Genomic DNA, 17,155 nt, shown 5'->3' with positions numbered 1-17,155 from the left:
TGGCGCTGTGACCACTTCCCTGGGAAGGCTGTTGCAATGACTGACCACCTTCTGAGTGAAGAACCTTTTCCCAGTGTCCTGTCTGAACTTCCCCTGACACAGTTTCATTCCATTTCTTCATGTCCTGTCACTGGAGAGAGGAGAGCAGTATCTCCCCCTCCACTGTCTCCCTTTAGGAAGTCATTTTAGGAGGTCACTCCTCAGCCTTCTCTTCTCCACTCTGACCAAGCCGAGTGATCTCAGCCGCTCCTTTTAAGTCTTGCCCTCGAGACCTTGCACCATCTTGGTCACCCTCCTCTGGACACACTCTAATAGTTTGATGTCCTTATATTGTGGCATCCAAAACTGCACACAGTACTTGAGGTCAGCAGTGCAGAGTAGAGCACTTCCCTCGACCAGCTGGTGATGCTGTGCCTGATGCACTCCAGGATATGGTTGGCCCTTTTGACTGACAGGGTAAACTGCTGCCTCACATTCATCTTGCCATTGACCAGGATGTGGTCAACTCTTTCTGCAGGGCTGCTCTCCAGCATCTCATCCCCCCAGTTTTTACATAAAACTAGGATTACCCCCTCACAGCTGAAGAATCTGCCACCTGCTCTTGTTATGTTATACCAGAAAGCAAAATGGCACCAAGCAGGTATTCCTCAGCCTTGAGACAAACTGGAAAAGATGGCCTGGCCATGTCCATTTACTAAACACTTTCAGCTTCTCAAACAAGGTGGCTGCATCCAGGCTGTTGTTGGCTTGGGCTAACTCATGGCTGTGCCTAGGAATCATCTGGGAGAATCCTAGATGGCCTGAGCCAAAATTGTGCCAAGGATCTTGTCAGTTAACCAGGTAGCCACTCCTGCGAACACTGCCTGTCACTGCTAAATTTCCTAGCATAGGCATAGCTGGGATCATCATCTGTCAGTAGATGTGATCCAGCAGCACCATCCATCTTCTTCCCTAAATGAGGCATTTGATGTGCAGAAGCCCATGTTAAGTCCTCCCCTTAGGATTAAACTCCACTTCAGCAAATCCTACTGTAACTAAAGAAGTAGAGGGATTTCTTTTTAAAAGTAAAATGAAAAGGGGGGGCAATAAATCAGAGACTCCATAAGCACAGTCAGTGTGACTGAAAGACATTAGATTGAAAAACAGCATGCATTGGTTATAAAAGAAAGAGTTTGTTTAAAAAGTTAAAGTTTCAAATTTAGGAAGACTGATACAAACCAAAACACATGAAGGTACAGAGCCAGCTTTCACTGAAGAGATTAAAACCCCCTCCATTTCCACTAGCCCCTCCCATGCTAGTCCTTCACCAATTGAAGCAGGGAGGGGTGTTTTCTGAATCTTCCAAAGCAATCCAAGGTTTGTGGCTTCTGTGGTCAACATAGATGCTCGAAGTTGGATTTGCTGCAGCATTTTCAACCCCTACAATGACTCCTCAGGTCAAGGTGGGAGGCAGGTGCTGGGGCCAGAGCTCCCCACAGCCCCCAAGCAAGGGTGGTGGGAGGAAAGCTGCCTGAAGGGTTGAAGCAGTTTCTCCTGGCAAGAGTGGTCCCTGCCCACCCTGGGACAGCAGGACGGCTCAGAGAGGTGGGAGAGGAGGAAAGTAGATGCCTGGCTTGGAATAAAGCCTGGGGAAGGTGAGGGGAATGGCTCGATCCACTGGTAAGGCAAAGCAGGGCCTCAGAAAGAAAGGTGACTTGTCTGCCTGGAAGGAAGAGCTCCTACCTCTGGCTGCTTGCTGAGATCCTATGGACTTCCTGGGTCCAGCACAGGTTCCCGCTCTGGGAAGGAGGGAATGAGGGTGGTGAGGCAGCAGAGAGGTGAAAAAGGAAAGGAGGGTATGAAAGGAGAAAATGCCAGGACTAAGAGAAGGAACTACATGGGGACAGAGGGAGAGACTTGTTAAAAACAAAACACTGGGCTGAGGCACACCAAGGGGAGGGACACCAAGCCCTGCAGAAGTCAGAAACCAAATGCAGTTACAAACGCCACATATTAAAGACATGCAAGTGGTGACATATTGTATTTTAATGCAAAGTTTAATGTCAAAATTCTTTTAAAAATAAGAAAAACCCCAATCTGCTATATATTTTTTAGCTCCCCCCATTTCTTAGCTCCCCAGGAAATGCCAAAGGCTGGCTCCTTGGGGGTACACTGCAGACAATCCACATCCCAGCCTGCAGAGCCCCAGCCCAGCAGCAGACCAGGGCACCTGCCTGAGCCACCACCTCTGCCAGCATTGGTGCAGATCCAGGGTCTGGCCTCTTTGTGCCAGGGACAGGCAGCTGGGCCAGCGAGGTGTTGAGGAGGTGCAGGTGTCCAGGCACAGCACTGGAGAAGGCATCAGCAAATGGTTCAAAAGAAACAAACAAACAAAAAGACCAGGTTTCACTTTCATCTCTTTTACGTAACATCTTGCTAGATGAAAAGCCATTTGCTGCAGCCATTGCATGACTAATTTAAATCAAGCTGGATTTTGAGCAGATGAACTAGGGAAGCCCTTTCTTCTGTGGCTGAAGACTATGGAGGGTGAGGAGGGGGAGCACTGGCAGCAGCTTATCCAGCTGCTGTCTCTGTCCCACCGTCTCCTGTGTCAGAAGCGTTGAACTCGCTTCATGCAGCCAGACTAGCTTAAAGAGCCAAAGTCAGAGCACCTAGAAGCTGCTCAACGAAATAGGTAGAAATTTAGTTTGGTGCTGAATTCTGCCTCTGCCCAAATCAGCTGAAATTTGCCAGTGGGTTCAAGAACATACTGTTCTTGACTAAAATTTGTTCCATAGGAAACAAAGCCAAAGTAAAGAAGCTGCAAGTCAAAGACAATTGCTTTACAGAGAAGTAACACTTGACCGTTTCTTAGAAAGGCACCTCCTCAGAAGCACTCCCCTGCCCAAGGGCTGGCACAGCTGAGCCAGCACACCTTCCCAGGGCAGCCCCACCTTGCTGGCATGCTCAAGCATGGGGCAGCCTGGAAAAGCCTTGCTGTTAACTTGCCCAGGCAAACCTTTACAGAAACCTCTGTCCTCTGAGACAGCGTACCCACTGGCAAATATGTTGCTACACAGATCTGCACCATGTATCTTCTCCTAGTGCCAGGTCTTTTGACAATGTATAATTAAAAAAGCCAGGCCATTTTGTTAGCAGTCACTACGTACAAATTTAGCAACCTAAGCCAGTGATGCCAAAGTCCTCTTCAGTAATGCTCCGGGGCCAGATGCCTCGCAGTCACACATCATAAATTCCTTTCTGCTATTTCCATCTTGTATTTACCCAGCTCAGTGTGTAACAGCTACTGGCGTTGAAGGCTTTCTTCTTCAGGAACATCTGTGGTTTTGATAAGTCTTTGTAGGTATAGAAAAGCCTGAAGTCCTTCAGCTCCAGTTCTCGGAGCAGACTGTACCAGTACCGCACCACCGTGCTGTCATTGCCGCTAACTTCAAATCCAGGCCAGTGGATGTGCACCTCAAAGACCAGCTGTCCTATCTGCTCAACAACATCTTCCAGGATCAGGTTTTCCAAAATTTTCCACTCAGCACTCTCCACATCTGCCTTGAGGACATCAATCTGCAACAAAAGCACCATTACTATGTGAAAATGAGAAACTTTGCAATTATAGTTAGAAACAACTGAGGCCAGGCTTGACCATTCTTTAATATACATAGTTGTTCTTATGTATAAATAATTTTGTAGTAAAAAAAAATGAAAAAATCTCAGAGGACTAACAGGGGCAGTACATGATTTTTCACGCTTGCCTGTTCACAGCCCTTCTCCTCCTGCCTCCAACTCCTGGTCTGAAAAGCTATGTATCCCAAGGTGCCGATGCAGCTCCTCCTACAAACAAAGCATGTTACTGTTTCTTCACAATTCTTGTGGTGGCACCACATCTATGAAAGAAAGAAACCTACCTAACTAAACACAGACACTAAGGCACGACTGTTCCTTATTTCTCCGTCACAAAATTCCGTGGCAGATCTAAACACACTAACAGTGTTTACTTGCACCACAGTCGAGTGGGGTCCTCATGAGCCAGATGCTACATGCTCCACACAAGCGCAGGAGAAGGCCAAAGTGAAATGAATACGAGAGCAGCTCAGGTCAGCAGGCATCACTACAGATGCTGAGTGAGGAGGATCAAACCAAAAGATAATTATGCAGAGTCTACAGGGTTTTAAGGGCAGCTCCTCCAAAGAAAAACACATAGCAGGAAAGAAGCTGTGAAGGTGTTTAAAGGGAATAACAGATCTAATAGAAAAGTTCCCTGTTCTAGTTTTAGACCGTTATTTAATTTTGTGGTGAGATGTTCAGCAATCCAACTTCTCACAGCCCTACACAACTGTGGGTTGACTTCACCTGGAGATTAGTGGGGGCAGGGGAGCTGTAAACTTTAATGAAAAATGAGCATTTCATCACCTTTTCACACCTGGTAGAAAACAATGACTGCAGTGGAGTAGCGATCACAAGCTGCAGAGCTCAAGGGTTTGTGTTTCCCAGAGCCACACAGGGGAAACTCCCACAGTGTGAGAGTATAGGGTTCGCCTGTGCCAGTTCCACCTGAACTGCTGCTTCTGCCCATCTGCTCACACTCAAGATATGTTTGAAGTGAAAAACTGAGTTAATTTAGAGTCAAGAATACTGGGGAAAAAAAAAAAGCCAACAAAACCCAAACCAAACAACAACAACAAAAACCAAACAAAACCCCCAGATTCCCTCACACCTTAACTGTCATGGCAGTATTGAAAAAGGCACCTGTGCAGGTACAGGCCAGAAATTTGGGCAGGTAATGTAAAAGCATTGCAAAGGCAACTGTTTTCCTAAGCTGCACCATCCCAGGATGCCTCGCTGGTGTCATGCCACGCCCCATCCATGCTGGCTGGGGCCCCGGCTCACAGACCCCTCTGCCCTGGGTGCAGGGCAGGGGTTGTACTGTGAGCACGTCTCCTGTACCACCAGAGCTCTGCATTGCATGGGCCATGGCCAGAAACCATAGGGCTGTGGCAAGGGGTATCTACCTTCCCTTGTTCTCTGGATGGCTGACTGGAGACACAACGGGTTGATCTGCTGAGGTGCAGAGCTCACAGCCACGTCAGCCCTACTCAGGGGCTGTGCTCCAGCACTACAGATGGGCATTGGATGGCAAGAGTCTGTAGGTGCTGAACGTGTGCCCATTCTGTTCTCCATCTGTAAAACAAGGGTATTAACCATGGAACACCCTCTACAGAGTACGGGGGTTGTGCCAATGAAGGGCTGCAAGACTTCAGCAGAACAAGCTGTAAAACAGCTGAAAATAACACACTGCATTTTCAGAGCAGGACTTCGGAGAGTGGGACTTGAATGAGGTCCATGGTCACAGCCCGAATAATAATAAGCCAAGCTGCTGCTTGTCTGCTCATTAAGGCGGCATTGTGCCTCCTCCATGCTGTGGAAGGCAGGGAGCCAGTGGAAAAAGACTGAGGGATTATGGAATTAAAGCCCATATTGTGGCATGTCCGCATGGGGAGCAGAGAGGAAGGTTGCACAGACAACCTCAGCTCTGGTATTTCCTAACTTGACTCTACAACAAAGAGCCTGTCAGTCTGTCCATCCGTGGGTCAGTGAAATAGTTGAACATAAGGCTCCCCTGGGTTCAAGGGGAGGCTGAATGTAAATGATGCTGCTCATGACATTTCAGCTGAGAACTACTTCATGGGTGAGCTCACTTGTTTTCCTTTATACATTTAAATAGGTTATTTATTTTTCAAATACCAACTCGCATCTCTACCTGTAATGCAATTTTGCAGGCAGTTCATTCCGCATGGGTGCAATTGCCATAGGACCCCACACTGCTGCACTTAAGATACCAAAGATTTTTATCTCTGGGAGACTTCTGTAACTTTGAAAGCAGACAAATTATTCAAAACCTTATATTCTTCGGTGATAGAGCAGGGGGGTGGGTGTATAGGGGAAGAAATGTTTCTATGCATTTGCTTTTGTTTTTCCGTGATCTTACTTTATGGCAACAGTAGGTCATCATACAAGTTTGTTTGTTTTCTTTTGTGACACTAACTGCTGCTCTGGCTGCTTGGCAGGACTCTCATGCTCTGTGTTGTATTTGCAAAACTGATCTGAAAAGTGGCTGCTAACCAATGTTTCAGTAGGAGAAAGTGAGTTACCACAATAACTCCTTAAAAACACACCAAAATGACCAGGAAAGAAACACAAGGCTAGTGGGGATGTGCTGCACACACAAACCAGAGGCTCATTGCTGCCTTTCGTGCTGTGCACTGCTCAGAGACCTGGAAGGAGGAGGGTACCTGTCTCTACCCACCAACTTTTATGACTGCCTTCCAGGCAAGGTGCTCCTTTCAGCCCAGAGTCTCCATTTTATGCCACGGACAGTGCAAAATAAACGGCAGAACAGCTCTGTGTCAGAGGATCTGAGCAAATAACAAGCATTCTGCTAACACCAAATGCAAGTTTTGTGATGATTAGACAGCTCAGGAGATATTTATCATCAGTGATAAGCAGCACACTACTGATAAGAAATACACTACCACCTTCCAGTGGCCTTGATTCAAAGTGCCAGTGAAAGGATTAGTGGACATGTCTATAAATTCAGAGCTCTAATTCATCCAGGAGCACAGCTGGAGTCTGCTGCTGGGAGTAAATCCCGGAGGGCAAAGATCTACAGTGCCTGAAGGTAAAGTATGGCAGTCAGTTTCAAGCACTCACAAAAGCTGCTTCCTCTTATCTTCCACAAATCCTTTTATCCTCCAAGAACTAACTACGCTATCACAGAAAAGTAAAAAATGTGGATTTTTAAATGTTTTCTCAGCTTAGCTCCTTTGAAAAAGCACTGCAGCATTGTACCACTTACACTTGGAGGAAAAAAAAGGGCCTTGCTTGTGCACAACCAAGCATAGAAAACAGCTGAAAAAAATGTGTTTTAGTTAGTGAAGGTCAACACATACCATATGAAGGCTCATTTCTTCTTTTTAGGGTAATGACTTGTTACAACTGTGCATCATTTCCTAAAGCAGAGATCAGATCTCTGTTCGCCTTGATCACTTTCGAAATACCAGGGTTAAGGGGGATTTCAGGCTCTGCGCTGCCCTGTGGGCACCATTTAAAGCTCCCCATGGAGAAGAGTCAATTGAGAGTGAGTAGCTGGAGGAAGCAATTTAGCGGTATTATTTCCACCATGAGCTCAGCATGTGGAAGTGAAAGCCAGGAAAGGCAAAACAACAAATGCTGTACAGATCACGTAAGGAGGATCCCTCCAGTTCTGTGGGAGCAGGTCTGTGGTGCAAGCTGGGAGCAGGGAGAGGAGAGCTTGTTACAGCTTTCAAGCACAGCAACAGAGCTCAGAACAACTGGGCCTCCTGAACCGCAGGGCCGATTTGAGGCTGGGAGAATTAACCCTCTACTCTGGTTCCCTGACACCCGGTTACCGTTTTGACATCAGCTGTACAGCAAGATAAACTCTGCTGGCTTATGCATCAGTTTTTTTCCCTCTCTGCCTAAGTGCAATTCTCTATTTTCAGCAGACAAAACTCTAGAAAAAGCTATTTAATTCACATTTTGACAGCACATGTCTTTGCAGGTAACAAGGTTCTTGAGCATGTTTTTTTCAAATGTGTCTTCCCTCTTATTCTTTTCCCATCTGTAAATTTTCAGCATGATACTTCCCCCGCTTTCTTTTCCTCTCTAAATGCATTTACAGCCCCTCCTCACCAGCAGGAGATGGCTTGGATGTAAAGTCCCTTCCATTCCCTTTTATTCTGAGCTGAGACTGTAATTGATGGCAGACAGGATGCCACGTAGCCTAATAGCAAATTATGCTCCCAGCAGCTTGTGACTGTCTCTCCCCATGCTCCCTGCAATCAGTGGGAGGGGGAAACATCCTGTCTCTCTCTCAGCCATCCACTGGAGGGACCAGGACTGCTGTGGGCATGGTCTGAGCAACATGGATACTGAAACAGGGAGAAAAGTCAATCACTACTGATCAGCTCCAAACAGCAGCACTTCTCCTTCTAATTACTTCCCTTCCTTCCTGCTCATATTGCCACTTCTCTCTGCAGCGGTCAGTATAGCCAGTTTCACACTGACTCTGGGACAAATGTGTCATTTGAGATTGTTCACTCCCAACGTGACAGATCGGGCACATCTTCAAGTATCTGCTTAAGGCATCAAAGTCACAAAGCTGATTTGTGCAGTTGGGTGTTTACATGGTCTTTGGTCTTTTTTTACAGTAAAAGGCAACTGTCCAGCTGAAGTCACTCATATGATATACACACCACTGAAACAGAAACCCAGCAGTGAGTGCAGGCGAGCGTTGTTCCTCTGCTCTCACCTCTGATCCTCCACAGCCTTGCAAGTGACAAAGAAATCTTTCCTCTCAGTTCTAGTAATGTGCTTCCATGAAAGCATTACACAGTAGGAGCAGGATACTAAGTAATTTTAGGTTTACCACTTGAACTAGAGAAAACGTCTCAAAATCATATTAGAAAAAGTTATTTAACTCTCTCATAGCCAACTGTCAGTATACCAACAGCTTGTTAGATGCAATAATGGCCCCAGACAAACGTATCCATCCAGAAAGCCCACCCAGCACATGCAGGAGGCATCAATCTCAGCTGCATGCTCAGGAACACTGTGAGCACTTCGCCCATGCTCTCCCATAGGAGACTGCTCCCAGCAAAGATCCATGCAGGTACCCCAAGAGACTTCCTCCCACAGACGCAGAGCCCAGGTCAACCTGACTGCCTAAGGGCAACCTGGCACTTTCATTCCCCACTTCTTCCCTTGGTCTCCAATGCCGAAACATTTCCCACGTACTCTCTCCACCCGAAAGCAATTTCTCTCTGAGGACCCATTACAGAAAAAAACATACATACACCCACTCCAGTCCAGTTAACTGGACCAATTAAGTGATGTCTCTTACTCCAGTGGACAGGCAGAGAAGAAGAGGCCTTTTAGCTGGCAGAAGGCTTTTTTCAATAACAGTTTACCAAGGGACAAAATAATCTCTGGACAAACAATCACCATCTGATTCATGAGATCAGCATGGCCTGACATCCTTTCTGCCTAGCTGCACTTGGTCAGGTCACTTCTGTTACCACAAATATCTTCCTTTGCCACAGGACTAGTTATTGGCATCTTCCCATCTTAATTCACGCTGGGCACTGGACCAGCCAGAGACAGCAGCTCACTCATTAATCATATTTTGGTCATAAAATAATCCAGGTCCCCAAGCCTGAATTGATTTTCTGACAAGTTTGATGGGTTTAGCTAGCTCTACACTATAATGATCTTAAAGTCAGACATCTTGTCTAGCTTGCTGCCCACCAAGACCAACATTCCTCTACACCAACCTAGAGAATAGGATCTACAAGCCCTCTGCATGGAGCAGGCCAATACTGCATATAGACAATGTCGAGGGAGAAGACCTTCCTCTCTCAAAAAATTGAGCATCAAAGATCTTGGTTTCCCATTACTTTAAACTGAGACCAGTCTCCAGAGCAGGCAACAGGAACCTCACCACTAGCTGAAGACTCTAAGTGATGCCTTCTCAGAGGAAACAGGGTGAAGAGTCACTATGAGGATGTAAGCCCCCAAACAGTGACCTCCTCACCTGCTTAGAGTGGCAGCAGCTCACAAGTGTACATCTCTGCTCAGAACACTGTGCCCCAGCTCCCATTTGCACTGTGTTACCTTTTTCAGTTTGCACAGCTCTCCTGTTGTACAGTAAAAGATGAAAACATCCCCTCACCAGATCCTTGAATCCAATGGCTAGATTGCCAAAGTGGTAAAAATACCACAAGGGAGCTGCAGAAACCCTGACCTTAAGTTATTTAACAGCCTGATCAGCAGCAAAAACTCTGCTTGCCAAGCCCATGCTGCAAACAGACTTTTTAGATACTGCACTTATTCCACCAGCAGCCAGGCTGGGAGCGCAGCCGCTCTGCGCGCAGCCCTGGCCGAGCGCACGAGTTGCTTTGCAAAGAGCGCATTCAGTCATCTAATCTTGCAGGAGATGTCCCGCTGCCCACCCCCCCCAGAAAGGGGGAAAGTCCTTTTCATTTCTATTCTTTTGATCTTCTCTGCCAGACACTGCTGGATGCCTGTGGGAACGGATATTTACTCAAAAGAATAAATGGTGTATGCTAGACCCTCAAGTCTCTTCATTAGAGGGGAACAAACATTTGCAGCCTGTTTATGTTGCCCCAGCACCAAGCAAGGACAGTGGGATCCAGCTCCATGCTTACGTAAAGCCACATTATCCCAGTATTGCAAAAGGTGAAAGCCAGCAGCAATGGGACAAGCGCATTACAAGGGGACAAGGGGGCAGTCAGCGCAGGAGGTTTGCAATAGAAGGCAAATAGTTAAGCAGCAATTGATTCGAAAACCCTGAGGAGCAAGACCTGTGAGCGTGTGCGCGCGCAGCAAGGGACAGAGGGCTTAGGCTACTGTAAAACAGTTACAGTAAACAGCATTTTGGCTGCAAGACCTTCTATTATTTATTAATTGCTTGTTAATGCCCACGGGGGCCTTCAAAATGTAAGTAATTGAAGAAAGGGATCAGAGTCCCACCTTCAAAAAACGTTCACCACACTTTAAAGAACATCTCTTGCAGGATGAGAATCTGCAGCCCTGGTATAACTGGGTAGCTCTGGTTAAATTTGGTGGAGAACTTGGTTTCCACCTGCACTAGACAGAGCAATCTTTAAGACTACACCCCTTCATGGGAATCTACTTGTTTCACTCCATTTCGGGTCCAAAGTGCCAACCTGTCTCCCTACTGTTTTGCTGTTTGTCCACCTTGCTATTTGCTTGCAATCATGTCAGGGAGAAAGCTGCACATTCCTGAAAACATGAATAAGAAACACCCAAAAATGCTTGCACTTCTCAGATTTCATCTAGGATAGCCACTAAGGAGGGACAGGAGAGCTGCTGAGCCTTTGACCTTCGTATTTTAAATTTTTGAGAATGGAGGGATATCTTATACTGCTGTCAAATCAACAGTGAGATCAGAAAGAATCCAGACACTAAGGTGAAAGTATTCAAATGAGATACGTCCAATGCCAATGACAAGAATTTGTAAACCATAAAAGGAGGATGTATGAGCTACTAAGAACAAACATGGGGGGAAAAAAGTACATTGTTCAGAGAGCTCCTAAGTGCTCTGGATACCACATTTATCTAAAGAGCTTGTTAATGTCAATTATTCCCTGGAATTTGTGAGAAAGATGGGTAGTGGAGAAAAATGACAATGCTTATAAGAAAGGTATTGTTCTCAATTCTAATTAAACCAGTGTCATGTTATGGACCACCACCCTGAGCAAATATTCAGCACCTTGGCTAAATCAAAACCATACGGATTCACACTACTGTGTTTAAGGCAGTGTTAATGGCTTAAGCAGGAGTGGGGAGCATGAATATTCATCTGGTACCACCTCCAGAAACAGTGCAGGTTCCCCAGGCTCCTGCCGAACGCCATTTGTGGTGGGAGGAGGGAACCAGGACTGACTGGTTTCTTACAGTAGCAGAATACCAATGAATACACAGTGCCAGCAGTGAGTGCCACACTCTTCTGGATGCAACTGTTTGACATTGAAACAGTGGTATGCTGCTGCTGCTGCTGTTGAAAAGAACGTGGAATTGAACACAGTCTGCACAGCCCTCTAGTAGAGCTGGGGGAAAGCAGATTTTTAATACCTGATTTTTTTCTGAAGAGTCTTAACAACCACAACAAAAGCAACAACAAAAAAAGGAAAATAAAACCCTAAAAAATTGTCCTTGCTTTTTAATTTTTAGCAGACAATAATATACTCTGAAAGTGCCTTTTTTTTTTTAAGAGGACCTGCACAAGTTCTGTTTCAACAGTGCAATAATTCAATACTTTCATTACAAGTCAGGCACTGCACTAGCCCTTTTACTAGGAGAAGAAAAGGCTATGGATTGCATTATATTCAGCCAATGGTATCACTAAAAACATCTTTCCTCCATGCCTGACAATTGGATACTAAACAGCATTTTCAGGCCACTCTCTAGAAACATCAATATTCTTAACAATATCTTGAGAAGTGCTTCTGGTGGAGAGAATTTAAATGAGGCGAAAGGACATGTAAGGGACCAAGAGAAAACCCTTTAAAGGAATGTGTATGAGGCACTCCATGTATACAGAGAGCAAGAGGTAGCGAGCAGTAAATCACTATCTAAGGATCTTTGCTTCCAGAAAGAGGAGGATGTCAAGCCCATTTCTCCTTGCAGCCAAACTCTTCAGTCCACTTACAATTAAAATACTTTAGTCAGCAGCAGCCTCAGATGACTAAGTAAATATACAGCTATTACCACCTTGATTTCATTATCCCTAGAATGAAAAAATATATACATCCAGGAGAGAAACACTGTATGTCAGGAGCTTGGAGGTTACTCAGAGGCAACTACTACAAAGTTACAGAAGGCAGCACTTCCAACTGCAGCTGGAAATGCCTGCACCAGTTTGATTGCCTCTTTTCAGCAAGTGGAGTAAAATTTGCCAACTCACTGATGCACACCTAAACAAAAAGGTTCACCACAGCACCAGTTAATGCTCAAACTGCAGCTCCGCTGTCACTCCAAGGAAATCGGTTGCATTTCACAGACAATGGATTTGGCCCAGGACCTACAAACATACCCTCAAAGGGACTGAATGTGTGTGTCACAGGCAGTAAGTTCCTCAAGAACTCGTAAACTACAGATCTAGAATAACATGCTCTCCAGCACTCTGAGCTTTCACTCTAACGGGATGACTTTTATAAAAAAAAAATACATATTCTGGCTAGCTTGCCCAATGTTATCATCTCCTGCACCCTCCCTTTCAGCACAACCTGGAAATCAGGTGCGTGAGACTAGTTAGCACAACTCTGAAGTCCTGACCTCACGATTTGTAAGATGCCGAGCACAGAGCTGAGTCTGTGGACAAGTCACTCAAGATGGGATGCACCTCATCCAGCCTTAGACATCTAAACCCAAAACAGTCATCTAAGTTCCCTTGGACAAAGGACCACGGAGAAGAACAGGAATTTCTGAAAGGCAACTTGAGATGTACAGGCCACATCATGCAGCCTGTTTTAAATACCTGCCCTTGAATGAGATGAACTGCACCTTAACAGTTTCACTTGAGTTTATATGGACCTCAATAGCTATCTCAAATGTAGAAATTTAAGTTAATGGAGGTGAGTTTCACGTTCCTCCATTCTATGGCAGGTCATTTATTTAGACTACGAGCTCTAAATGCTACGGTATTGCATCTGCCTGGTGCAAAAGGGTCCAGTGCTAATACAGGACTTTACTTTGCACAGTTACTCCTACTACAAATAGGTCAGGACCAGCCATTTACACTTTAAAAAAACCAGCGTTCTGGGACAAAACTCCTTCTACCGTGCCATTCAGAAATTGATATAACAAGGAGATGGCCTGATGAGTCACAAAAAAGCAAATAAGATGACAAGCAGTAACAGTGCAGACATTTCCAGGGAAGGATGGGGAAGAAGGCAGGTCACAGCCTGAGCCTTAGCAGAGACACCGCTGGGACTTTTGAATAGTACCAATTGCTGATGTCCCAGCTGCAGGAGGGGCAGCACAACACTAATAAGATGTTAGAGGAAATACAGGATCTCTCATGTCGGAGAAGTCTTAAAAAGGCCGGTATGATAACCCTCTAAAAGCGAAGGCTGTTCTTCAAAACTATAAGGGAATGGTAAATAACAGCTGCAGATAAAAGGCCACTTAAGCCTAAAGACCACTGATTGCACAAGAAAACTTGGATGTGAAAATAACGAGACTAAAAATCAGATGAAGAGTGGGTTTTTTCCTTTTAAAATTGAGATCTTGGAGAAGCCCCAAATAAGCATAAAAAGCAGAGAAAAAATTAAACCCTTTCAAGACAGAACTCCAAACATTTACTTAAGGATTTGTGATGCAACAAGTCAAAAGACCTCGTCTCATTTGTTCTTTCTGACACTAAGCCACATGTAGCAGAGCAGATCTGAACTTGTGCCTCCAGCTCCAGCAAGGCGAAAGGAGCTGTTCCCTGGCTGCAGCAGAAACATTGACAAGGACTCAGCTCCCTGCAAGAGCTCCCAGGCTTCTGAGCTCCTGGCTTCTCATCCTGAGCTCAGGCTTTCACACCAGGACATAGACCAGTCTGCAGGTGCTCATCAGCTGGTACTGAGGACCTTCTGCGTGTTAAGATGACAGCTGAGCTGAGTGTATAAACCCTGGTGGCACCCACACATTGAACTTGGACACAGCAGCCCCTGTAACTCACACTAACAAACTCACGGCTCCATGTGCAATACCTACGTCTACCCTTGCAGGGGATAATCAAAGTTAAATGATTTTGTCTAGGCAGGGTCAAGAATTCATAAGCCTATTCTGGCCCCTGTAGCCCTGAGGTATACATAGTAAAAGAGTAATTGCACGAATTTGGTTGCTACAAAACTTGAACATGGATGTTTCCCACCCTGAAGAGTAAAGTTTTTGTTTTGTTAAATAAATCTCTGTGCACAACTAAGCTGTGATACATTTTCCCTGGACTTTTATATTATTAAATTACTGCCAAAAGAGCCAATTTTAAACCAAAATTGGAAATCTTTTCTTTAATATTTGCTCTTTCACACCAGTCTTCACAAAACTTAAAGTGCAGCATAAAATAGATTCTACAGTATCTGCTTTAGGAGAGGAGCAAATGATAAATTACTTGCCTAGGAGGAGATGATGTTATTAATCAAAATGACTTCAGGGTGTAGTGTTTTGAAGTTGTATTGAGTATTAAATAACAGGTGAAGGGAAGGAAGTTTTTCCTTTTGAAATTCTAAATCTAAGCCTATTCAATAAAATAAAGCAGATACCTTTTAGCCAAGTTGTCACAGAAAAAAAACTTCATGAAGAGATAGTGTAAATTAAAGCCTTCAAATCAAAATCAGGACGTAAAGATTGCTTTGCATTTCTTTTCATAACGAATAATGACACAGTTTGGTCTCTTACAGAATTTGTTCAAGATTACTTGAATGGCAGGAAGTGAATGCAACTCTGCTGTCCCCTGAAAGTAACAGCTATGAGCACTTCCTGATTAAATGAAGGTTTTACTTCGTATTCTCTGATGCTCCTTTTCAGATTAATTTATTTTACCAGGAGCCATTTCATCTGCTGCCGAGCTGTATTGCCAAGGAATGCAAATTCATGTCACTTACTGAGGGCATCATGCAGGACTTATCCTACAGAGCTCCAGAGAGAGGAAAACTCTACTGAAATAAGAGTTTGCATGTGTGAACATGCATGCCCATTCAGGACAGAATGAAGTCTTGCCTGTTTCTGCTGCTCAGGGCCTTTCTGTCAAAAGTTTTTAATTGTGCTTTATAGCACAATCTTTGGAATACAGAATACATGTAGTAGTTTGGTTTGAATTTCTGGTTAAGGATTACGATTTTTTGTAGAGGGGATAATGTTAGAGTGGGGAGAGGGAGCTCACGTTTCAATATGGTCTTTTCCTTACAGTTTTATTCCATACTAAAATCTGGGCTACATAGCAACCTTTTGAGGAAGACACTGACACCATACATAACACCAGCCCATGCTGGGACTACGTGAATTGTTTATTTAGATAACTTAGATCCCTGCAGTTGAAATTAAATCTGGTGATTCCCTTGCAAGACCATGGAACCAGCTGTGACTGGTCTAGAAGGGCACTGGGATGGATATATACTCAATGCTGTGTCCCACAGTAGGCTTGTATCCAAGTTAGGACGTTACAGTTTGGATGAACTCTGGAGTACAATGGATTGTACTCTACCTGGAAGCCAGTTACAAGTAGAGTGTCACAGGGTCTATACTTGGATTCATCCTGATCAACTCCTTTATCAGTTACCTAGATGAGAAGTTCGCTGACACTTCTACCATATTTATGGATGACACCAAATTGGTGGGATTAGCCAATAAAGACACACTAGGGCAGAGCTGCTCTGGACCCAGACAGGCTGGAAAGATGGGCTGACAGGAACCTGATGAAATTCAACAAGGACAAACACCTAGTCCTGCACCTGGGGAGGAAGGACTCCCTGCAATTACACAAGCAAAGTGATTATATCCCTGTATATGGCACTTGTGAGAGCACATCTAGATACTACATCTAGTTTTGGTTCCCACAACACAATATACACAATGACAAATTGAGGAGAGCTCAGCTGGGAGTCACCAAGATGGCTGCAAGGAGAGACTTGCGGGAACAGGGCTTGTTCAAACCAGGCAGAGGGAAAGAGCATCAGCTTTGTTGAGGGAAAAAACATCAGCCTGTAGAGCCTACAAAGAGGTCATCAAGACAGCAGAGACAGGCTCTTCAGCAGTGCTTAGAAGTAGGACAAGAGACAATAGGCATAAACTCAAATCAGGGTCTTTCAGACTGAATATTAGGAAAAATATTTTCATAATTAGAATAGTCCAGCAGAACAATAGCTGGCTCAGGGAAGTTGGGCAGTCTCTGTCCTGGAGAAAACTTGGTGTTTTTCAAGATGAGAGCAGATATAGCCTTGAACAACCTGGTCCGACTTCACAGCTGGCCTTGCTTCGAGCAGAGGACTGAACTATAGATCCTTTAAGATCCCTTCTGTTTTGAATTATCCAACAACTCTGTAGGAAGGTAAGTTCCCCATCCACTGATACTAATCCATGGGGAACACCAGCATTGTAGCAACCCCAGACCAGTAGGTAGTCATACTATGACTACCTTCATAAAATATGAAAGGGAAAGCTTCCTCAAAGCTGAACGTCACTGCAATAGAAAAAGAATCATGTGCACTCAGTGGCCTTTTTCCTTTTTCCACTGTTCATCATCAATGCAATACAGAGCGTGCACATTGAGTAAAAAAATTGAGTGTGGGGGGTGGGGAAGGGAAGATGAGCAAGATCAATTTTTACATCTGTATCCTTTCCTGTGGCCAATAAAATACTGCTCTTCTCAGAAGATACACCATTAAATTTTCAATTTAGAACCGTATACCAGGAAATAAAACTTCCATGACATCCTTCAGAGATTATCCCAGGGCTTAAGAGATTTCACACTCTAACAGTTCCCAAAAATACTCCGACTACATGTTTCCTTTGTCAGCCACATCCTAATATAGTACTAGATATAGTACTAGAT

General features: G+C 44.8%; 1 protein-coding gene across 2 annotated transcripts in view; it reads right to left on the bottom strand.

Moving 5' to 3' along the window:
- Positions 1–2,007: 2,007 nt before the first annotated feature.
- The window catches only part of METTL24 (methyltransferase like 24), a 47,804-nt gene continuing 32,656 nt past the window's right edge, over positions 2,008–17,155 (bottom strand). For both annotated transcript variants that reach the window (XM_027693299.1, XM_027693308.1), the window contains exon 5: positions 2,008–3,558. In XM_027693299.1, coding sequence (XP_027549100.1) covers positions 3,244–3,558 — 315 coding nt within the window. In that variant the 3' untranslated portion in view covers positions 2,008–3,243. The remainder of the gene's footprint in view (positions 3,559–17,155) is intronic.

The sequence above is a fragment of the Neopelma chrysocephalum genome, unplaced genomic scaffold (assembly GCF_003984885.1).
Source record: "Neopelma chrysocephalum unplaced genomic scaffold, ASM398488v2 Primary Assembly neopelma1_23, whole genome shotgun sequence".
Classification (NCBI taxonomy): domain Eukaryota; kingdom Metazoa; phylum Chordata; class Aves; order Passeriformes; family Pipridae; genus Neopelma; species Neopelma chrysocephalum.
Note: the sequence above shows the minus strand (reverse complement) of the source record. Positions and strands in the feature narration are given on the sequence as shown.